This window comes from Siniperca chuatsi, linkage group LG9, assembly GCF_020085105.1.
Source record: "Siniperca chuatsi isolate FFG_IHB_CAS linkage group LG9, ASM2008510v1, whole genome shotgun sequence".
Lineage (NCBI taxonomy): Eukaryota > Metazoa > Chordata > Actinopteri > Centrarchiformes > Sinipercidae > Siniperca > Siniperca chuatsi.
This window is the reverse complement of record NC_058050.1, coordinates 16212595-16236900: the sequence shown is the minus strand read 5'-3', so window position 1 is coordinate 16236900 and position 24306 is coordinate 16212595. Positions and strand designations below refer to the sequence as shown.

Here is a 24306-nt window from a genome sequence, read left to right as displayed (position 1 = left end):
TTAACATGTCTTGTGGTTTTTTAAAGATATGTTTTCATTGCATGCTAATGCAGGATTGATTGATTGATTGATTGATTGATTGATTGATTGATTGATTGATCTGAAAGGTCTGCTGTGATAGCATTGTAATCATGTGCTTGTGAGACTTGGGAGTCGAATGCTAAAGTGAATAGTAAATAGTATTGCAAACACAAGCAACAGTATGTTTTAGAAAGTCATGAAACGTAAACATGAAAACATTTTAATGTGATAGCTTCTTATACTATACACTTAATACAAATGGCTCTTAAAAGCATATGCCTCCTCTGTTACTCTTTTAGGGTACATGGAGGTTATGTTTATGTGTACTTCATGTAAGTTTTTGTTTTTCCATGGTTGTTCCAGGATTGTCAAAGGTCAGGTGTCAGTGGTGAAATGGACTTCTTGTCAGCGTGGATTGTGTCTCCTTCAGCTCTACCCTTTCTCTGTCTCATCTGGGGTAAGAGAATCAAATGTCACCATGCAGCTATCATTACAGTAACTGTGGCCTTTAAAGTCTCATCTGTGTCCAGCGCCTTCAGCTGAGCATTGGGACCCTTGACTTTATTGAAGCCTTAACTGAATTTTCACTATAACATAATAGCTACTGTAAGTTTACATTGCCTTCTCAATCTGGCTCCTCAAGTCACACAGGTTTACAGTGATGCATGTACTGTAAATGAAAGTCAGTCAAACTAACCTGGTTAATCTCGTACTTGTCTCTTTATCTTATACTGCGAAAATCTTGCTTAAGATACCAAGTTTACTGCAGTATCAATGGGATTACTGTGGCATCTACAGTATACTGTTTTGCAACATCTGTGCAAATCACACATCAGCTAGCAAATCAAAGTGGTTGAATAGGACCAGCTATTAACATCATCATTGTTACCTTCCACTGTTGTTATTGCTTAGTCAAATAGGAAACCAGCAGCTGCATTTGTTTCACTCTGTCTTTTGCTGAGGGACCATTCTCTCTATTAACAGCACCTCAGGTAGACAGGAACATTTTGTTAATCGATTTATTCATGGTAACAGGAGAACTCACTCTTAGGGTATTTGTGTTGTATGCAAATAGATTAATCCGAATACTGCCCAAACTGTAGTATGGCCAATAGGGTTACTCCTGTGACCATAGTGACTTTTCTACCAGGGTTGTTGTTTGCACGGTTTAGCTTAAAGTAAATCTGTCCAATGTGAGCAGAAGCTGTGCATGCTATCCTTGACAGTTTTTCTAAACTGGGTATGTCCCTCCTATTTTAACCTCGGGCATTGAGCAGTTTATACAGAAAATAAATAACACCAACATAATTTTACTTCTGCTACTGGGTATTATGTGCACAGTATTTCCTCACTAGTTTCCATAGTGATAACCACAATGACTTCCAGTTCATGGAACTCACTAAACATAACCCTAAGTCATTTGACAATATAGGGGACAACATGATCTCAATCATATATACTGCTATACCTTATGACAGGAGAGGAAGATTTAGCTTTAAACAAACATTTGCATCAACAGACACCTTTAGATAATACTGGTAAATGAGGTGCATGCTGTACCTAGAGAAGTTAGAAATTAATATAGAAATAAGGGTTGAGAAGCCAATTGCATTAATATAATTGTAGACATCCACTCTTGAATAAGGAATGGAAATCAATATTTCACTGCAGACATTTTAACAGGTCGTAGCAGGAAAGCGCAGGTATAATTAATGACATTAATTAATGATGGCTGCATTCCATTCCAGCACCCTGGTATTGTACACGCTTGCTTACCGGCATGGCTTACTGGGACACTGAAATGGAATTGAGCAGTCATCAATGTTATTACTTACACCTGTGCAACCACAAGTCAAAATGTGTATCCGTCAATTAATTCAAATAGGCATGCTTCCCCCTCCCATTAAAGCTGTAGTAATAAATATTTTTATATCAACAATGAGGGACGCTCACAGTGAATTACCCATTGCTGAAGCTCCCATTAGCTTTACCGGCAGACTGACTGAGAGAGAAGAGAGCGGTGGAATAGGACCACAAGCAGGACACAACACATATGTCTCTTGGTGAGGTATTAACTTCTTGCTTTACGTTGGTGAGAAAACCATGGAAATGTTTATCTGTGACATGCTAAAAATGTAGGGTAACAGTAGCACAGAAGCAGAGAAGAAGGTCAGTAAACTGACTCAGCAATACCAGTTACACAGCAATATCTAAAGCTTGCTAACATTAGCTGACACTAGCCACCATAAGTTACCAAGTAGGCTAAAAAGCTTTAGAGGCGAAACCCCTGAATGTAATGAAATAAGCAATGGTTCGATTTATTGTTTATTCATCTCTTAGGAGGAAGACTGTGTTATTTCTTCATTTCAAAGTTACAAACTCTCACTTTAGGACATGAAAACTGATATGGTATTTAGTATTCCTATACCTCAGAATAATATAGTGTAACTATTTCAGCAGCCATTGTAGCTCACTGTTGAGTATTCATTTATGTAAACTGTATGCAAATATCCTCCTGTGTTTAGTTGTTTGTATGCATCCTCTGTAATGGCCAATCTTGCCCTTCATATTTGACGTGAGGTGACTGGTTCAGCCTTGATCTGAGAGCTCTGCCTCTCACTCATGTTGTCAGACGCAACAGAGCATGCACTTCACAAACAACTTGGTCATTGCTTCAATGAAGGTCACGATTCAAACAGGCTAGCGGAATCAGTCTGGCTTCTCTGTGGGGCATTGTTTAAACGAGATTCACGCTTAGATATTAGGCATTAATTGGAGCATGCAGTGGAGGTTGGCTCCTTGAACTGAATTTATTCATAAACCTCTATGTATACTAATCATATAATCCTAGCCCCAGTGTTAGAGGCTCATGGGTGGTCTGCATTAAGGTTACCTTTCTGACTCAAGTGCACTGCACCACAGAATGTCACCTAAGAGCCTGGTTGAAGGATGGCCAACCCCACCTATGACAAACAAGGGGGATTAAAGTGATAATCATTACTCTTCCCAGGAGGAATTAGCTGGTGGGACATCGACATTGAAGAAAAACCGCAGGTGAACGAGGTCTCTGATACCCCATGCTTTTTTCCTCCTCCCAATACCCTATCTGCATGGCCGAGGGGGGATTTAATTCACAGTAATTACTTTATTGACTCATTTTCAGGGCCGTATCACTGCAGTTTCCCATCAATAAAACATATGCCAGGATGAATAATGTGGCCAGACACAATGGGGTGCCTTCTCAGACAAAAGACCACAAGACAGCATCCCTGTGCTGTATGTTTATGTCATACTCCCTCTATTCCTTTTATTTCCTCCATAACACTCCTCACACACACTCAGCCCTTGTTCTTCTCCTTCTCTTTACATTAAATCCCACCTCATTCCTGATCTGCTCTACCATTCCACTCCAACTCCTTTCGTCCTTCTCCTTTTATGTCTACAGGCATGCAGGCCCAGCAGGCCTTTAGGTCTGAGCCCAGGAACCTCACTGTGCGGATGGGAGCCACAGCTGTGTTGAGGTGTGAGGTGCTGCGGGCCTCAGGGACTGTGCAGTGGGTGAAAGATGGCCTCCTCCTGGGACCTCAGAGAAGCCTGCCAGGCTTTCCACGCTACAGCATTATTGGAAACCCCAAGAGAGGTAAACAGGGATCCTCATGGAATAAGGTCTATGACCTATTGTGCTTTGATGGACCTATCCAAGCTAAATAAATGAACTTGTTTGATAAAAGCATCACTAAAGACACCAGAATTAGTCAACATTAATTAGCTATGGTTGAATAAGGCTTGCAGTTTTTGAGTTTGGCAGAGAATAAAAAATCTCTTAGAAATGATCAACTCAGAAGATCCAGCTGAGTGGAATAGCATAAAATAACACTGGTCAAGGTAAAGCTAAACCACTGTGTGGGCTAGTACATGATGTGGAAAGGGTAAATGAAAGTATGATGTACCAAACAAACTAACACAATAGCATGCAGTCAGCATTATATTTATCCTTATACTTCTTTCTTTTCTTGTGACATATAGGTCATATGATTTTAATTATGTCAGCTCAGGAAGCATCCGACAGTACAGCTTGATGCTGGCTACTCTAAAAGTAAATGCGATGATGTTGTTGCTATGGCTTCAAAGTGCTGTAATGAAGCAATGCATACATTACTGGAACCTTATGGCACACTAGCTCTCTATACAAGGAGCATCTGGGACAGGGGAGGTGATGTGATTGTCAACAGTCTCTCACACATCCCCTCACTGTCACTCACATGTAGAGACAAAAAAAGAAAAAAAAGAAAGAAATTAAAGCAACAGAGTGTCAGCAAATCAGTGAAATATGGCAGGGAATAAAGTGTGATGCAGAATCTGCACCACAGTCTATAAAAAGTAATAGCCAATTAGAAGGCAATCGCGAGTAAGAGAAGAGCATCTGTTCCTGATCAGCCCGCAACATGACAAGCCGCACTTCACTGTTGCACAGTGTGGGAGCCCACCAGCGACACACAATCACTGAGAGATGCATAGATGCTCATGCACACAATGTCCATGCTTATTAATGCTTAGATTTTACATGAAAAACAAACATAAAACACTAAAATGTTGTTTATCAGCAGATTAGTTGTCAGTGAGCAAATTACAGTAAGCATTACAGCAGGTACAGGGTTATAATTACATCACCAACAAAACAACAAAATGCGAATATAAACACATTAACAGAAGGAAAACAAACACATACAAGCTGTCAAACACTCAAACATACACTCATGAATAAAATCAACTTTACCAGGGAAAGAAACTGTAGACTGCAGACTGATGTACGCAATCACTTTGCACTGCACAGAAAGAGCAAAATCCTTTAAGATTACACTTGACTGCACTTGATACTCCACCAGTTTTCACTGATTGTCAACATCAGTGATGTTTATTGATGCTTAAAACAAACATTTACACACAGGAGAGGCCTGTGTGGATTTCAACATATACTAGCAGTAGATGTAGCACCCTTAGTTTCCCCAAGCTGAAGCAATAATGTAGATGTGTATGGATATGAGCCTAGATATAGGATTTCATGCATTTGTGTGCAACAATGTGCATGGTAAAGATAAACACACAGAGGAACAGATAAAACAGCTCAGCACCACAGCATTAAGTGAGTTTTTCTTAATTTATTTTCGATGATTGTTCCACAAGGTGTAATTTAATTGTGGTACATGGCATGCAGCCAGTCATTCAGGCAAATATAATAATAAAGACAGCTGAGCTGGTTCACACCTGTCACATTTGGTGGATACTTTTACTCTCGTTTTAGAATTAATGAAGCATTTGTAGCACATATACTGTACTGAATCAGTTTGTACCAGGTATAAAAGAGTAGCACTAAACACATGACGATATAAAGGCTTTCTGAAAGGGTGAATGGCCCTGTAAACTGTCTCAAATTGTGGAATATTTTCTGTAACATGCTGCCTGATTTTCAAATTAAAAAATAAACGCAAGTGAGAAGAATTCTATTGCTTATACTCTGCTGACTGAATGATGCAAAAAGGTTGTCTGAATCAAGATGACACTAGTTAGTTTTCTCCTTCCCTTTCCCTTTCCATTGGGACTGACCTTTCCCAATTACATAACAATATGTGTTTCCAGCTTTAGGGCCAATACACAAATGCAGATGTGCAAAACAGGGGACTATACTCTGCTGCAGACATAATGGCTACAGTATCCCAAAATTGTGAAGGCCCTTGCAGAAATAAATATAGAGTAATGGACAAATAAGCAAATCATGTTGCAGCCATCCGCCAATTCCCCTACCATAAATACACACTCTCTGCAACTTGATTGCACTATTTGTGAGTAATTTCAGGAAAGAGCATTCCATGATAACTTATGTGAAAATTGCTTCTGTGTTAATTATCTTGCCAGCTTACTTGACTTACACATGCATTTTTAGGCCTGAGTGGTTGTCAGACCAAGATACTAGTTTGCATGTTAGTAGGCTGTGTGCCAGAGAATCAGGAGCTGGAAAACCAACACTGAACATCATCTAATCCCCACAGGTTATGGCAATGCATCAAACAAATCAAGCCCTGTTGGCATGCCAGACTATCAGAAGAGCGACACAGAGAGATGGGCTCTGTCTGGCATCAATTAATAGACAGTTTATTCAGTCGGCGTTTTGAATCTGGATTGGATTTAATTTACCATTCTGGAAATTCATTCTGAAACAAAATGTTTCTGCTATGAGTATAGACAACCACTTGCATGTCAATGGAAATGCCTGCAGCAGGAGGTTCTCAGCAAGTGAGATGTTTACATTTTGCAGAAATACAAAAATAGTCTATTTATAATCAAATAAAACACCCAAACGTCAGTAGTAGAGTATATTACCGTATTGAATTGAAATGCCAGACTGTCATTGTACAAATTGCTTTTATTGTTAATTTACCCATTTCCCAAGTTGAAAATTGCCTATAATTCTAACTCTGAAATCAACACAGAAGAAATAGGGCCTGCAGGAGGTACTTATCGATAAACATGCAACAACTCTGAACAGCAAGTGTTATATTCAGTGGGGTGTGAACAAGATAAATAAATGAAACCCTTCTCTTTGTAATTATCTACATGTATTTAGTGAGCACATCCTCATCACAACATAATGTGTCACAAAAATAATTAATCTCTCCCTCTCTATTCCAGGGCAGTATCATCTTCAGATTGAAATGGCCCAACTGGAAGATGACGCCCCCTATGAATGTCAAGCGGCCCGGTCTGAGAGCAGTCGAGCAATCATTTCCAAAACAGCCTGGGTCAACATGTTAAGTGAGCAAAACCATGGAGTGTGTGAACAATGCGGGGGCTTATAAACATGTCTTTTTGTCAGAGTAACAAAATGATGTATGTAATAAGGCACAGTGACCATCCTCAGTACTCCAGTAACTTACACAACCTCTTGACCGGTAATCAGCATATAAAGTGCTGTTAAATACTAATTTCTATTGATAAAGACTTTTAATTTGCTTAAGATAAGAAAGGTTGCATATGAAGTAGCACACACTTGAATTTAGACTAAATTTAAAGTGTCCTTGGTACAGTAGAACATTATTTATTTCTTTAACAAGCACTATGCCATCCCTACATGCTCCAGTAGGTCTATAGCTTTAACCAGTAGCTGCCCAATATAATGTACTGGTAGAGCCTGGATTCTCTGGCAGCCTCAGGGTGATCCATGTCTCTCCCTTGCACAGGAATAAATTATAACAGAAGTGATTGAAAAGTTCCTACACAGACATGGGCTGGAATAGATGTAATTGTGTGACTGCATTAGACCACCTGTTGTTGCTCTATAACAAACGGTATCTCTCTCTCCCTATCCCTCGTGCTTGTGGGAGCAAGCCCATATGTGGCAAGGAAAGGACTCTAAAAGAACCTTTCTTCTCCAGGCACAGTTCATTTACTTACATCCCCCTCCCAATTCTCTCCATTGCACAATTTCTCCCTCTCTCTCTCTCTCCCTCGCTTCGAGGCTTTCTCTTTGGTGACCATGGAGAGGGTTTTTTTTCAGGGGGGGGCTCACTCTCGTCTGGGAAGAAAGCAGGTTTTTCTGACATCAATAGGCTGGTGGGAGGGATGGCGGGTGGTGTGAGATAGGAAGAGGCATAGACCGCAGACGTCTCCTTTGAATGGTTATATTCTGTTCTACACTGCAGCAGTCTCATGTCCTACAGCAGGCCTACACCTGCAGCCACAGCAGGCTTGACTCCCACATTTATCACCTCTGAGATGCCTATTGCATGTGCGCCCACATACACAAAGTCAACACAATTGCTTTTGGCTTTGTCGAAAAGGTCAAAATGTGTGGGAATTATCTTCGTGTTGCATCAGGGATTGCTGGTAGTCGTATTTACCATGACTGAAACCTACTGCTGCCCTGTGTTCCTGACATGCTCAGATCTGAATCCTCTCCACACATCTCAGCTGGTGTTTTTGTTCAGCGTCTTTGGAACACTTTCCAGCTGTTGACTGTTTAAGATGGACATTTGCAGCTGTAATGTTGCAAAGGGGGGTGCACGGTGGCAGAGCGGCTACAGCTCCTGCCTCCCAATAAGGAGATCGTGGGTTCGTGGGTTCGATTCCCGGACCGGACCAACATCACACAATCTCTCTGGGTGGAGTCTGCATGTCCTCCCCGTGTTACCGTGGGTTCTCTCCGGGTTCTCCGGCTTCCTCCCACCGTCCAAAGACATGCATGTGTAGGTTAATTGATAACTCTAAATTGCCCGTATTGAATGAATGTGTGAGTGAATGGTTGTCTGTCCTTGTCTGTGTCTGTGTTCGCCCTGCGACGAGTTGGCGACGAGTTGGCCACTGCCTAAGGCCCGAAGTCACTGGGATAGGCTCCAGTCACCCGCGACCCCCTAACGGGGACCAAGCGGTAGAAAATGGATGGATGGATGGATGTTGCAAAGGGCAAAGAGTGAAGTGACTAGCTTAAAAAGCACTCTGCAGCCTTGGTCCTAAAGGGTCATTTGTTCCACCCCACCAACTCAACTGATTCAAAATACGTGACTAATCTGGGGCTTTATAATGAGCTGATGAATTCAATCTCCTGTTAGTGCTGAACTGGGACTGGAAACTGTGCATCTTTTTGAAGAGCACTGTCTCTGATGAGTTCCCCACGGACTTCTCAATCATTGAACTACTGCTCCCAAGGCCCCACACCCCTGGCCAGTCAACCATGGCCATATCCCATCAAACCCTGCATCAAATCAAAACACTACAAACTCTTTATGAGGAGATACAGTGGGGGAGAGGGGAGGAATGTGAAAACAAAACAGAGATTGCTGGTCGAATAATTGGATTCTTGGGTCGGAGGGAGTGCTATCATGACATGGCTAATTCAAGATGGATCACCACAGGCAGTGAATAGCGGGGATAGAGGCCAAAATGTCAATAAGCCCCATCCATGGGCTTACAAAGAGATGTTTTGAAGACATTTCCATTGGTGCAACATAACTCCTGTGTGTTTTTGCCTTCCTGTGGAGCTTAGATAGGGGATTACTGCAATAGGCAGATCAAGTGGCAGTGAGTAATCCATGACAATAACAACCTCTACCCCCTCCACTGAAACCCCCTCCTCTGCTAAAACTTACCCCGCACTGTGCCCGTCACATACCTGACACATCCTGTGTCTCGGTTTATACCATTAGCCTTAGCATTTAATCCTATTAATGAACAACTCTCTCCCTCACCGCATTGCATGCCTGTACAGATGCCTCCTGCAAATGTTCAAAACAGTTATTTGATGTGTTCTGGTTTTAGACTGTGTTACTCATTCAGTTGCCATAGTCGGGTCTTACAGCGATATGTGTGTGTGTGTGTCTGAGTGTGCCCATGTGTATAAGCTTATTATTGGTGCTGGTTGGAGGTTAGAGGACATTTTAGGAACCAGGGCTATGGTGAGGTTTTTACGGTAGCTAATGACTTTAGCACTTGAAGAGTATATAATGAGCCTTCATTTTATGATTCCCTGTTATGAATAATGGAACAATTTATAAATGGGGGCACAAGCAATGTAGAACATGGTGACTTTATTCATCTTCGTTCACGAAAAGTTCTGACAGTTGCCCAAGATATAACCCCATCAGAGACGGTGTGTTATACACTGGTGTGACGGTGTGCATTTTACAGTGCCAGACTGATGTTACAGTGTCAGGGTCTTTACAATTAGCAAAGGAGGCTCTGCTAAATAGTAAAATGAGATACTAAAGGGATAACTGAAATGTTCTGTCTCTCTCCTTTTCTTTGAACTCTTTTTTTGAATCTGTCAGTAAGGGAGATTTACCACTGAGTCAGTTCAGACCTTGCATGTGTGTGGAAATATTTTCATTTAATGGCAATGGATGTGGACAAATAGGAATTTCACTGCTATGTAATGGATCCAAAACAAAAGCTAAGAGAGACAGTAGCAGTGGGTCAGGAAGTAGTGGTGTGTCGGTGGGTGAGGGATGTTGGGGGATGCTGCTTCACTATTCCCCCAGAGCAGAGGAGATGCAGACGGGAAGGGGGAGACAGAGAAGAAAGGAAAGCTAAAAAAAATAGTACTGTTTCAGAGGCTTTAATTGCCAGCGATCACACACCTGAGACCTGCAATGTGTGTAAGTGTGTGTGAATGTGTGTATTTTTATACACATATAAGGGTAAAAATATATCCTTGTGCATGTACATGTGCATTTGATGTGTGGTTTTAGCCAATCTTTGTCTTCCAGAGATAAAACCGATGAGTTGTGTCTGTTTGATGTTGAGAAGTCTGATCTTCTGGTCTCCATTATTTTCTTAATTTGGCTTAATAAGCTTTTTAGAGACTGTTTCATCCTGTGGGCCTTCTCCAATATTTTCTAGAGAATCAGCTTGGTATCACATGTTACACTGTGCACACACTGGCATCTGTTTTTAGAGTGAATTGAGATGAATGTAGCTTGACTGCACATATCTGCATGCACTGTAGACTTGAGTTCATCTTTGCGTGTTTGTGCGCAAAGGAGAAAATAGTGTGTGTGTATCTTTATGTGAATGAGAGAGAAAGATAGGTGGAAAGAGCTGCTTATGCATATTGATGTGTGTCTGCTAATTTGCTTCTTATCTACCTTATCCATCCATCCGTCTGTATTTGTCTAATGAATCGAATTTTGCGGCTCACTGTTTCTCGTCTGAACGGCAGGAGCAAGTCTTTGCATGCCTATCTATTTTTGTGTTCATATATGTAGCTTAATAAGAGAGATAGGGCTAGAAAGCAGAGAGACAGAGTTAATAAGAGAACAACTTGTTTTCTGTCTATTCTTTGCTCTGAGTGCATGTCTAGTAAATTTAATGGAATACGTGTTTTGTTGTTGTCCACATGTGCTATCACATTTGTACAAATGTGTGTGTATGTGTGTCTCAGTTCATCCTGACTGGGCTGAGTGGGTCACATGGTTTGCAGATGTGATGGATGGCGGGCTGTAATTCTCAATCCAAGCTGGAACACACTTTCCCCCTGCACTTCTGCAGTTTAACTGCAGTGGTCAAGAAGGATAGTGTGGGGAGAGGGGGGTGGGCTCTGGCTGCTAGAGAGGGATGATGGAGTGAATGAGAGATAAGACGAACGGGCCAGCATGAGCGAGCGAAGAAAACAATTAGATACCTGCCTGCCTCATTTGCGAACATATCATTATTTTTATTTTAGGATTTGTTAGGCTGCCAGACACTCCTCGAGCACAACAAGTGGCGCGCCTACGTGAATCGTGCGGGCCTGAGTAGATTGAGAGTGCAGAGGCTGTCAATAGATGCATGGCCCAGTCATCTTCTCAGGGAAGAGGGGGGGAAAACAAACAAATGCATCTCATTATTACAGCGCGCGCCTCTGCAGTGCTCTGGGTAACCCATCACAGTCCACGCAGATTCAATTGCTTCTTTTAAATCAGTTTGAAGCTGCAGCCACATCTCATCTGTCTCAATTGCAGACTAGAGCCAATGGGTGACTCCGCACACAGCAACAGCTCCTCCTAGTGGCCAGAGATTGATTGTATGTGCCAAAAAGATGGAGAGGAACTGAATGGCTGGCTGATTTGGTTGCTTGTGGTCCAGCTGTTTATCCACACATTAGCAGTAGATTTATCTCAGAATTCAGCAGCATCTATCTTCCTGCCCCGGCTCTCCTCTGCAGCCTTTTCATTCTTGCCATTTCTCTTTACTTCTCTGCCTGAGTCTTTCATGTCTCTCTCACACACGTATCCGTCCTGTACTTTCCAACTCCCCGTCTCTGAACTCTGGCAGCCTTTGCACTTGATCTCTGATGAAAGAAAAACAGTAACCATAGTTTCTAATTCTATGGGCTCACCCACTCACTGAAAGCCGGCACAATAAACGATCAGGTTTCTGATAGTCTTGGTAAAGAGTGGCTCACAGATCTGCAGAAATCTCTTTGATGATTAGTTGGTGACAGATTTCTCAGTTTATTGCCAAACAATTTTCAGTCCCTTGTATTAAAAGCAATGGGTTTTTTTTTCTGGAATTCCTATTTATGGTCAGATGAAAGGATTGTAGAGTAGAACAGTAGAGAAGTGAAGACTGCTTTGATCAGCCCAGAAAGCACATATTTAGCTTGGGGGTGATCTGAGAGGAGAAGTGTTTGTTGTTTGCTATGATAGATTAGAACTGGATTGGTTTCATCACTATTTCATCTCTGTATTCTCTTCTTGTCCACAGTTTGTATTCTAACTCAACAGGACATCAAACCTTGCTGTAGTAAATCACTCCAAAGCTGACAGCGTGACATTCCAGTCACTCCAAAATGTTACGAGTGCTTATTATCATATCATTGCATAAGCTAATATCCATCTGTGATAGCGCCTGCTTCCACTAACCGAAAATAAGTGTGATGAATATTAGGCTACTAATGTGACAAATATGAAACTTTAGCTGCTGTTTCTCTCATTCAGTTCCTCCTTCCAAGCCATACTTTGAGGTGGACATGGAAACACCTTGGGTGGCAGGGAAGAAGTACACTGTCACCTGTATTGCCCCTGACGCAAAGCCCATGGCTCAAATCACACTTTATAAAGGTGAGTCATCCTTTCAGCTGCACTAAATGTGACAGAGATGGTCAGCTTGACAGGTTAGAACAAAGGGCAACAGCCTTTCTGATTTTCTACATTCTTGGATCTCTGAATATATAAACATGGCAGAGGATAAAATGCAAGTTCAGTAAAGATTTCTTATTTCATAGTCTTCAAATGGCAGAGTTGAAAGGAGCAGACTCTGTGTGGGAGGAAATAGCCTGAACATTTGAATTTCCAATTTCCAATGACTTTACAATTGCATGTGCAGTAAATAATATATCACAAGTTCGTAGATGTTTACAAAAACAACTCAAATTTTCTCATTTTCTGTTTTTGCCTTTTGCCCCTCTGTCACACCTATTATACTGTATATTACTGAAACAGAGAGGGAAAGATGTTCTATTGTTTTCTCTTGGTGCGAATTTGTCTACAGGGTTGGGCTGTAGGTTTAAGATAAATATTTTCTCTTTTTTTCTTCTAAAAATGTACATCTTTATTGTGTTCAATAAAATGTCATTTCGTTTTGGCGATATTGTAATCTCAACACAGATCTGATCTGAATTTTAAAGACAGGTTGAGACAATGGTAGGCCTATATACTGTGACTGTACCACACACAGATAAACACTGCACACAAAGAGATACACGTATCAATCATATTCCAGTATTTACCATTCCACTTGAGAATAACACTGATGTTTTTGTTTCACATGAACAAAAATGGCAACAGACAGTATTCTCCCTTTTTGTGTGCCTTTGCCCCAATGTGTCTTTTAGATGAAGTTGAGCTGACAGGTGCAGAGTCTTTCACCATGTCTGGCTCAAAGGATAAGCTCCTGAACACGCATGCTGAAGTAACGTATGTGTTCTCCCGCCTGCCAGACTCATTCTCCTCACCAACCTGCTCAATCTCTCCAAGTCTGTCTTTGTTTCTTGTTTCCCTTGTTTTCACTCTGCTCTTATTTTCGCCTTCTGTCTTAGTGAGTTTCTTCACACAGCAAACTGTTACTTGGCACTGTGCGATTGAATTAGCTTTTGTCAAATGCACAAAATTACATTCCTGCAGCGAGACAGTTCCGATCCTCGACGGTTTGCCAGGTGCCTATACATTAAACAGGGCTATAGATTGCTTTAAACCTGTTTGTCTCCTCTGTGTCAAAGATAATAACCTCTTGTCATAGCCTGAGATAACATTGGTCCTGTGGAGCTGCAACATTGTTCAGCTCTATTGCAGAACAGCCATGGATTTAAGCAATATTGATGCTTCTTCCTCATATTCACACAGTGTGTACACAGCAGTGGGCCATGTGTGATTGTTACTGTTGACATTGTTCTGTAATTTGATATAGATGACATAAACTGAAAAGTAAACTAGGCTCAATGTACATCACAAAGTGCATTTTTAAATTTATTGTCACATGGCTCTCGCAAGTGGCCAGACACAGTGGTGGGAAGTAGCTAAGTACATTTACTTAAGTACTGTACTTAAGTACAAATTCGAGGTACTCGTACTTTACTTGAGTATTTCCATTTTATGCTACTTAATACTCTACTACATTTCAGAGGCAAATATTGCACTATTTACTCCACTACATTTAGATGGTTAAATTTAAATAAGTGTTCAAATGATCAAATATTTCATAAATAGCAGACTAGAGGAAAAGTCAGAAAAATGACTACACATTTGTGTACCAGAACCATCTCACGACCCCTCAGATTTATCTTGCGACCCTTTGGAAGGCCCAACTCCTAGATTGGGAACCACTGGACTAAACTACATAACTGTATACAAAGTAGTTAACACTAGCTCCACCTCGAACAACTACAACTGTAAAATATGCTTACATATTGATGCATCAGTATTAACAATCTAATAAAGTCATATACAATATTATATATCAGTCACAAGGGACATTTTCCAGAATTTTGACTGAAGGACTTTTACTTGTAATGGAGTATTTTTACATTAATGTATTAGTACTTTTACTTACTGTAAAGGATCTGAATACTAGCACTTTGTATGGCTCAATATAAACTATCTTTTATCCTTCTCATTTTTTCTGTCTTTCTGTTACCTCTCAAAGGGTCACCGCTCTGAGCTCTGACAACGGGAGGCAGCTGACATGTTATGCCAAGAACCCCGCCCTTTTCCGGCCTGTGGAGACCACAATGACCATGAGTGTGTACTGTGAGTGTCTCAACCTGTCTGTAAACTGACAGTCAACAAACACACTCAACCACACAGGAACCCAACCTCGGGGAGGCCCAGGGGTATCCGGCCTTGTGCACTCAGTCTGTGTTAGTGGTCCAAGGAGAAACATTCGACCTGAAGGCAAACTCACACCTACTTCAAGTCAACATGCGTGTGGCTGCCTCCAGTTCACAAGGCTGCCCCTGGTGGGCTGAGATTGATATGTCCAAACCAAAACTAGGCTGTTTTCTTACTGTAAAACCATGTTACAGTGTCCACAGTGGTGGCGAGCAGCGTAAAATCATACACCAACCCTGCAATAAATTTTAATTAGTTTAGTTTAGTTTAGATTTACTGTTTCATTCAGTAATCTTATAACTATTTAGCCTTTCTCCGATGTTAACCAAAACACATAAACCAATTATTAGACCAACTAAGAAGGATTATATCAGGAGGCTTCAAGTACTTAATTTTTTAACAATATTATAATACCTAATATGGGAAGCTAAGGCCACCACCACAGTTAATAATGATGAATCCCACAAAACTAACCCAGCAACTTTTGTGCTCATCAGCTCAAATTAAAATTAGAATCCACTGAGGCAGGAGGGGAGGCAGTTTCTGTTGCTTTTTCTTTCATGTTATTATCACACACCGCATGACATTATATAATAAATTTGTTACTGCAGCACACAAAGGTGAGTTGACACACTTACTGTCTCTGTCTCTCAATGCATTTGGCGTTTTCCTCTTCTTTGGCAAGGCAACAATGAAAGCCATTGTTATTGAATGCACAAACAGTGTGACACCGCAGCTACTGTTTACTACAGTAGGTTTAGTATTTTCTACTCTGTTGATCAGTTGAAGTAATTGATTGTTAAGACCTAAGAGTCCACCCACCTGCTTCTCCCAGGCCTAAATCATGTTGTTGATTAAAGTGGACCAGGGCTGCTGACACCTTCAGCAGCGGGCGCTCCCTCCAGCTCAGCTGCTGTGTTATCCACAGGCTGACTAGACACCTTAATGTTGTCTCTGTCTATACTCCTCCACATTAGAAGCTGCTGCTGCTGTTTTAACAATCGGCAATAACCGTGAGCACTCCTCCCTTCCTCTCTCCTCTGTATTTAACAACAGGGGTCTCTGCTAAGTGCTAATGTTGCAGAACTTGGGACCACCGCTGCAGTCTTACTCAGCATGCCAGCCCATCAAAGCCAGCGCAGTGGCCATTTTCAGCCAGCCAGATTGTTAGCAAGGTGGCAATTTGTCACACTGGCCCAGGGTCTGCAGCCTGCTCTTTGAAACTGATTGCAGCAATAACAAAGGCCCATCCTCATCTATTTACTGCCTATATTTTATTCAAGGAGGCTGTAATTTATTCATATTTCACATTGCTTTATTACTGTTTGAACATCTGTTATTTTGCTTTATTGACTGGATCAGCTCGCTGCTCTCTTAATACTTAATGCTTTCATCAGATCTGGACCTCTTATCCCACAGTCATGTTGAATGTGCCTAATTTATTGGCCCTGTCTCAACAAATAGGGATGGTCCCTACTCAATAACCAAGAGTGTTCTTATCGCAGTGCAGCTTTTTTATGTTATCCTATTGATGGTCACTCTATCCCCCTGTTTCCCTAAGTTCCTACATCCCTTCTCTTCCCTCACCTTTTTCTGTTCAGTTGTCTATCACCCTTTATGCTGTTCCCCTTTGTCAAGTCCATTTTTATTTTTGTCTCTCGTGTCCTGGCAGTCCCACCTCAGCCTCCAGTTATTGTAGGTCTGGAGAGAGAGGAAGTCAAAGCAGGGAGGATGCTCACGTTGGTGTGTGTGTCTCATGGTGGAAACCCCCTAGCCACTCTCCACTGGACCAAGGTAATTCTTCTGCACCATCTGTTAAGGAGGCTTTGGAACATCCTGTTACTCTGGCAAAATGAACTATTTTAGTTTAAGAACTTGCGGTGTAAGTATCCCATTCTTAGTAGCTTCTGCACTTTACTGACTGCACCATATGGGACTCTGCAACTATTCAAACATATTCTTGATGTTGCCTTTTTTTAATTTCACGTGTTCATCTGTATGTCAGAATGGAGAAGTTCTGTCCACAACGTGGGAAGAGGACATTGTCGCGCAGAAGTCCAGCAGTGTCCTCAACCTGAAGGTTACCCCCGCGGACAACCAGGCAGTGCTGTGCTGTGAGAGCGTCAATCTGGTGTCCCTATCACCTCTGTCTCTCAGCCGCAAAATCACTGTGCTCTGTGAGTGAAAATAATGCTTAATATAGCACACGTGCTTACACACACAAAGCCCTGGCAGGACTCGCAGCAATGGATTATTAAGGATATGGACATGAGGCAGAGGAATATAATAAGAGTCTTACCTCCAAAACCAATTCTTTTGCTGTCCCAGCATAAATTGTAATGCTAATATCATTAATGAAACTAATGGTTATTATGGCTGCAGCCCATATTTCCTACTGCCTCCAGATTAGTATCACTGCATGCTCTTTCATAGCTGCTACACTAATTCAGCTGAATTGCTTCAATGCACAATCCTGAGGCAGTAAAGCCTACACTTTGTACGACGGTAGTGCTCATGGTTAATAGATTATACTTTTCTCTCTGAATATAAAATGTTTGTTTCAGCAAGAATAAAACAAATACAGAATTAATATTCAGCAGCCTTGGTGCATTAAGTCTAACAATAGCCTCCACTACAGAGCCAGACAACGTAAGTCAGAGCTTTAAATGCTGTGTGATTGATGCACCTGTTTTGTGTAACTATGCATTGGGATCGGTCCTTGCAGAAATCTCTTGCTCATGCTATGTAAAGGTGGCTGAAGTTACTCCAGTGCCCCTCCTTTCCTCACCAAGCCCCCAACAGGCCCTGGTGCCATGTCTCCCAGTCATCCATTCAGGGATGTTGAAAATGAGCTGCCGACTGCCTGACTGCGCTCTAGGCGCTGGCAGAGCCTGGAGGGCACAGAATACGTCTCACCGGTGTAATATGAATATGCCCCTTTTCCTTTATGGCACCTGTGTAATTTCTGTGTGTCATGCACAAATGCATCTCATTCTGTGTCTCATGTGGGACAGACGCAAATATGTATAAGATTTACATACATGACCCCTCCTTCCCCATGTCTGCCAGCTCAGTCCCCAGCCTTTGTATTCCCCCAAAGACTATATGCAACTGCATCACTTTGCCTGCAGCTATTGTACCCTGTCTCCCCCTGTGGTTAAAATGAAGCAGACTTTAGAAACCACATTGAAAATCTCCTGAGAAAACAAGTTGCCACTCAAAGTGATTTTCCCTCTCACCCTTGATACAGCTCTATGTTTCACATCCAAAAATAGTTGCGCTGCCACTGTGATTAGAATAGGAAGCTGTTGAATGTATTGTTCAATGGACAATATTTTTACTGACTTGTCTTTGTATTTTTGCCCATGTATGTGTGCCTGTGCATCAGTTGAGCCTGCAGAGGTGACACTGTTGGGTTCGTTCACGACCATTGAGGGGCAGGACTTGCATCTGAGCTGCTACGCCACCTCCAGTAATCCACCTGTCCAGATCCGCTGGTGGCTGGGCTACAAGGAGCTCAACACCTCTGTTGTCATTATGGAAGAGGTGAGACTACACAGCACACAATCAGCACAAAGATGAAATCTATCTATCTAAGCAGGTTGACAAGAACAATGTTGGCAAGGCACAGTGTACACAATGAGTTATAATTGGTGATCATGCTGGTCAGTTTAAAAATAATACTGAGAAAGTGTATGTTTTTGTTTCTTTTTGTGAAAGGCATAAAAGATTAAGTGCAAAATCACTGCCCTTCCGTCAAGCTTGCCTTTAGGGTACCACCAACAGAACTTTTAAAATGCCTCCCATTGAATTAAAAGAATCCTCAAAATGAAATGTGACCTCATGTGAACCTTTATAGATGAAAGAAAACAGTATGACCATGAGCAGTCTCTGAATAGGTCTGCTGCTCTTCTCCTCTTTTGTGTATGTTAATAAGATCAAAGTGAATAAAAGCTGACACAGAAGATGAGCATTATTAAACAAGCTCTTTATTCATCTGGCAGCAGGATTTTCATTTGATCTTACACAAGGCCCTCAGTGTGCTGTGTGTGAGCTTTAATGCATCTGAAACAGCGTGAGGTTAATGAAGACTGACGTTCCTGTCCAGTGTCTTTGTTAGTCTTTCTGACTGTGGCTTTTACAGTAATCACCACAATAATAGCTTTAATAACCAGATGTGCTGCAAAGGCATGACCACTATCAGGCAGGTGCAAAATGACGCTTTGCTCAATTTATAACAGTGTGCAAAGCAGGAGAGTCAGATGAATATGCTTATTTATCACAGACCATGCACAACATCAGTTATTACAGCAGCTAATTTGCCATCTGTATTCGCCAAGACAAACCAGTGTGGGTTGTTTTTCTCTCCGAATTTTTTTCTTTCTTTCCTAAGACTAGGAAGGCCAGAGTCCAAGGCTGTCTGTTCCACAACTGAACTGTCACATGTGCTTTGTGTCTACAGGGAGACAATGGTGGGATGACAACCATGTCCAACATAACCCACAGGGTCTCCAGGGAGGAGGATGGGCTGAAACTCACCTGTGAGGCTTTCAACAAGGGAACACACTTCTCCAAGACCCAGATCACCAAACTCAGTGTCCACTGTGAGTGAGCTTAAGTGCAGTCTCTTGAAATTGTTGTATTTTTAATAGACATAACCTTCATAAAAAATCTCAAAGGAAAATGAACTTTTGATTTGGCACCATTTAAAAAAAAATTTATTTTTATTTTTTGACATCTTATAAAAAACACATCCATCATGGTTCAGGAGGGCTCAATTCTAATTACAACTCTGAATGTCAAGAAACTCAAAAAGGCAAACATGGCTCTTGACAAATACAAACCTTGACACAGAATGTGTATTTTCCAGGCCTGCTTTGTTATATTTGTGTTAGAGGAAATGTTTTCACAGATTTTCAAATTGAAAATGGTATCAGCTCTTTTCAGAGGCAAGTGATGGTCTCTAAATACAGTATAAACAACTGGTCTGCTAAACATGTATGGTGACCAAGTAAAATTGTCAAAATATTCCAATACCAAATTTCCAACTCTTGTTGATCCTTTTACAACAGACCCTCCTCAAAAGGTATGGCTCGATACTCCTCCTCAAGATGTCCCCCTTCGTTCAGGGACCACGGTCCATCTCATCTGCTTCTCCACTGGAGGGAATCCCACTGGGACTCTGACCTGGTTCAAGGTTAGTGTGTACTGTATATACACATCTGTCTGTATGTGTGTGTTATGCTGTATGTCTAGAGTACATACACTTCTCTGTGTAATATCTTTCCTTCCTGTTTTAGAATGGAAAGGCTGTGACTGATGCACTGAAGCAGACGTCCTTTGATCGGGGTGTGGCTCGGGAACTGGTCCTGGTCCTGACAGCAAGTGACAACATGGCTACTTACCGCTGTGATGCCACAAATGAAGCAAAGAAGACTATTTCTGCCCACACTAAGCTCATGGTTCACTGTGAGTTAGACTGGAGCTCTAACACATAAACACAGCCTGAGTTTTATTCCAGTCTAACGCAGCTGATAGAAAAAAATAAATCAGATAAATGGATTTGATATAAACCCATCCACACAGATTTTCAGCTACGTCATTTTATACTTATCTTGATATTGTCACTGAGTTAAGATTGTGTTTTCTTGTTTACTCCGTGGTTCTCCAGATACAGCAGTAAGTATGAAGATCACAACCAAACAGGAGGAGCTACGTCAGGGCCAGATGCTAACTCTGGAGTGCCAGTCTGGAAGCAGTAACCCCAAGGCCAACATCTTTTGGAGCTTGGGTGCACTCAGGTTTGGCAAGGCAGTGGATGGAAAGGCCCATAGCAGACAATAACACATTGATAGGGACTTTTTCCTGCAAAATGATATGGCTAATTCAGTGTCAGAATGAGTGTGAATGACTGATGTTTATCCTGTTAAATGTGGCAATATGCATGATTGTTTGGTGAACTTCATTTAACTTACGTGTTGATTAGATTTGCTGGATGGGATTTGTGTCCTAGGTTCCAGGGAGTGGAGCAGCCACCCAGGAAGGCTCAGTTTGGTGGTGTGTCAGTGCGCAGTTCTTTATCCCTGAATCTAAGTTCACAGCATCACAACCAGAGGGTTATTTGCCAGGCCTACAGTCCGGGGCTAGCAGAGGGTGCTAACACATTCTTCAAACTCCATGTGCTTTGTAAGTAGAGGGTGAACTGTTTGTTTCCTTCTTTCTTCTGGGTGAGTGACCAAGCATTTGCATAAATCTTAAATGATGCATAATCATGGTGTATGATGGTTCGGACGTAAGCTGTTTTACTGGTGTACTACTTTTGCACAGATATGTCAGCGTATAGTATGTGTATGTGTGCGTTTTTTGTTTACAGGAAACCTTTGTTGTGATTTGTGGGTCTGTTGAGCTCTGCGGCAGTGTGTCCTAATTGTGCATTTGCTTTGCTGCATGGCCATGTTTGTCTTTGATGCCATTTCACAGGCAGCAGCCAGCCACTGCTTCAAAGCTTGGTACTGTGTACGAGCATGAAGGAATGTCATTGTGTGTTTGTGTGGAGCTGCAGTTGGACAATAGTACTGTCACTCGTCGTTTTAATGCCTGTCCCTCTCCTTCCCGCGTTGCCTTACTCCCCCATCGTCTAAGTATGTGAAGTTGGTTAGATCTGGAATTATTGGTGGGATGTCGACTTTCTACTGGTTTGACTCTTATTACTGTCTCTTACTGCTTTCATGCTCAACATATTTTGTGTGTCTTGTGTGTTCTCTCTTGCTGGTTCTTGTCATTGTGTGGGCCGGAGTTTGTATTCGTGCCTGTGCTCATGTATTTTTGGTGTAAATCCAACTTACTGTAGCTGTATTTTTTGTGCTGCTTCTGTATCAGACCCACCAGAGTTCAGCCCAGAGCAGCCAACGCAGGTCCAGGTGGTGGAGGATGACATGGCAACCATCCCACTGTTGGTCTCAGCTAACCCAGAGGAGGTCTCCTGCATTTGGCTGCATCGCAGGCAGAAGCTGGTCAAAGGTGATCCAGGGCTGTGTGATGGCTCTATAAACCAGGTCCTAGTTGAGCTGAGCCAGCAAGAAAGCACTCAGCTCTGCCATTCAGGGTCTGAATAAAACATGGCAGGTTAGCCAGCATGGGACCCTGCCAAATGTGATTCTCATTATGGCTCTAATGTATGCAGTCTAAATGAGGATTGCTGTCTCCCTGAATACAACACAATGGTTCTAAACCTGGCTTCTCCTCCAGGCCGGTGTCATCAGGGCCCTACTGCACCCACTCTCTTTCTCTGTTAACTCTGTCAGCGCCATCATATGTAGCCACCACCATAAAATGACTCTATCCTGAATGTGGAAACCCACCTATTACATTACATTTTGAGTGCTGTGGTACAGGAGGTGTCTCTCACACAACCTATTGTTGGCTTGATGTGGGAATCCAGCCAGGCCAATCAATAATGCAGGATTAGATGTCACTTAGAGACTGGTGGCCAAAGGACATGCGGTTGATGAGCGTGTAATGAATACTTAATTTACCATTGGTTTGCGTGTGTGTGTGTGTGTTTCCATGTTTTTGTAAAGAGGGGGATCTGCGCTACAACTGGTCAGACGACAACTCGCTGGAGATCAAGAATGTGACGAGGAAAGATGCCGGAGTTTACACTGTCAAGTGTACAAATGACGAAGGTGTCAACCAAACCTCCATCATGCTGGACGTTCAGTGTAAGAACCTGCACACAGTGCACTTGCACTAACACACATGTACATGTTTGTGTTTTATGTTGAAGGTAGTATTCTAAGTGATTAATTAAAACATTAAAACTAAATAAATTTAAACATTTCAATTTCTTACTACAAGTAAAAATTTGAATACCGGTACCTGTAGATTACTTGGCACATAACGGTAATTTTTTTCTCGTGTGTTTTGATCATTTTTAATACTTATTTTTTTACCTTCCTGCAATCCTTTCATAATTAGCCAATCTCTTTTCAACCACATCATTTATCTCTGTTGAACGGCCTTCTTCCTTTAAATACAGAGAATGAGCAGAATGTTTTTACATATGATTGTCCATTTTGCATGTTGGATTTGAATCTGTAGGCTGCTACGTATCAGAACCGTCAGTGCATCCACACACGCTGACACACCCAGACAACAACATTGACTTTCAGCTCGTGCCTGGCAAACATGCCTCATTCATTAGGCCTCCATGCATGGCTGTGCACCTCCACTGCTGCCCTGGGCCCAGCCTCGAGCTCCAGGCCCTCTGCCCCGATACTGATGATTTAATAATGGAAGTGTTGAAAATGTAGGTCTGCCTGTTTCACCAAAGCCCATGGTACACGCCTAATGGATTCTGCCATTCTGATCTGACTGGGCTTGACAGTTGTAGATATTCATTATGTATGGAGGATTGTAGTAGCTTTTATGGGTGGTGGTGTAGGCCACTTAACAATGTCGGTCTTGGTTAGCAGGCCAAATGGGTTGAACCCACCTACCCAGTGGTCTGTGTCTCTCTAGTGTCTCCCACCACTGCTCTCCAAGTGTGAACATAGGTTTAGACAAGTAGGCACTAATGGCCTGGCACCTGTGGGAAGTATAAAAAGTTTGTGAGGCAGAGGCGAGCAAAGACAAGAAGAGGAGCGATGCAGTCAGGAAGGAGAGGCAATTTGATGAAGAGATCAAAGGAGGGGGAATTGTTTGTTAATTTGTCATATGGGAATGTGCTGTCAGTGGAGGGCCTTGTGGGTCACATGACCAATTCTCAGTTTGTCTATAGAGAGGTTAATGGCATTGTATCTGAAACACAGTGGCCAGTTAAGACTGGGTTATGAACAAGTTCAAATGCAAATGAGTGTAAGAGTACTTATAGCAATGCAGCATGCCTGTTTAATGGGTTGGTAAATGATTTGTCCCAGACTGGCATGTTAACCTTTGGTCCTGCCTTAGCCTTGTCCTGTTTTCTTACTCTCAGATGCTCCCAGTGTCAAGGCAGAGAAAGACCCTGTGTTTGTGAACCTGGGGGAAACAGCAGACCTGATATGTGTGGCAGATGCCAACCCCATTATATCTGGCATGTTCTCTTGGAAATTGCTGGTGAGAACTTGGATGCACACACATACACAGAAACACAGCCATCCCTTGAATTATATTTCCTTTATTTGGCTTCCTTTCTATTATTTTAACTGTTCTTACCATTTATCACTGGCCTTTCTAAATGCACAGATGCACCGTATTTCATTGGCTCTAACTATTCTTCCACCCCACCTCTTCCTGCTCCACACTAAGCCCAAATCCAGAAAAATAGCTTTCATTACTGCTGCGTGACTAAAGGGCACATTCGTCAATGTGGCGTGGTCTCTGTATCTACTGCCTTCTCTGGTCTAACCCACCCCCTGGCAGTACTGTGTGTCCCGCTTTCAACCTGCAC

At 42.1% G+C, this 24306-nt stretch overlaps 1 protein-coding gene across 4 annotated transcripts in view; it reads left to right on the top strand.

Moving 5' to 3' along the window:
- The window catches only part of nphs1 (NPHS1 adhesion molecule, nephrin), a 49815-nt gene that overhangs the window by 15782 nt on the left and 9727 nt on the right, over nt 1-24306 (top strand). For 3 of the 4 annotated variants that reach the window (XM_044207636.1, XM_044207637.1, XM_044207638.1), the window contains 17 exons: nt 385-478; nt 3467-3661; nt 6709-6831; nt 12489-12611; nt 13385-13466; nt 14692-14795; nt 16549-16670; nt 16882-17053; nt 18265-18422; nt 19339-19480; nt 19949-20073; nt 20177-20345; nt 20548-20677; nt 20890-21062; nt 21756-21896; nt 22457-22597; nt 23851-23972. In XM_044207636.1, coding sequence (XP_044063571.1) covers nt 385-478; nt 3467-3661; nt 6709-6831; nt 12489-12611; nt 13385-13466; nt 14692-14795; nt 16549-16670; nt 16882-17053; nt 18265-18422; nt 19339-19480; nt 19949-20073; nt 20177-20345; nt 20548-20677; nt 20890-21062; nt 21756-21896; nt 22457-22597; nt 23851-23972 — 2316 coding nt within the window. Of the gene's footprint in view, nt 1-384; nt 479-3466; nt 3662-6708; nt 6832-12488; nt 12612-13384; nt 13467-14691; nt 14796-16548; nt 16671-16881; nt 17054-18264; nt 18423-19338; nt 19481-19948; nt 20074-20176; nt 20346-20547; nt 20678-20889; nt 21063-21755; nt 21897-22456; nt 22598-23850; nt 23973-24306 lie in introns of those variants that run through there. The other variant, XM_044207639.1, reaches the window with a different exon arrangement.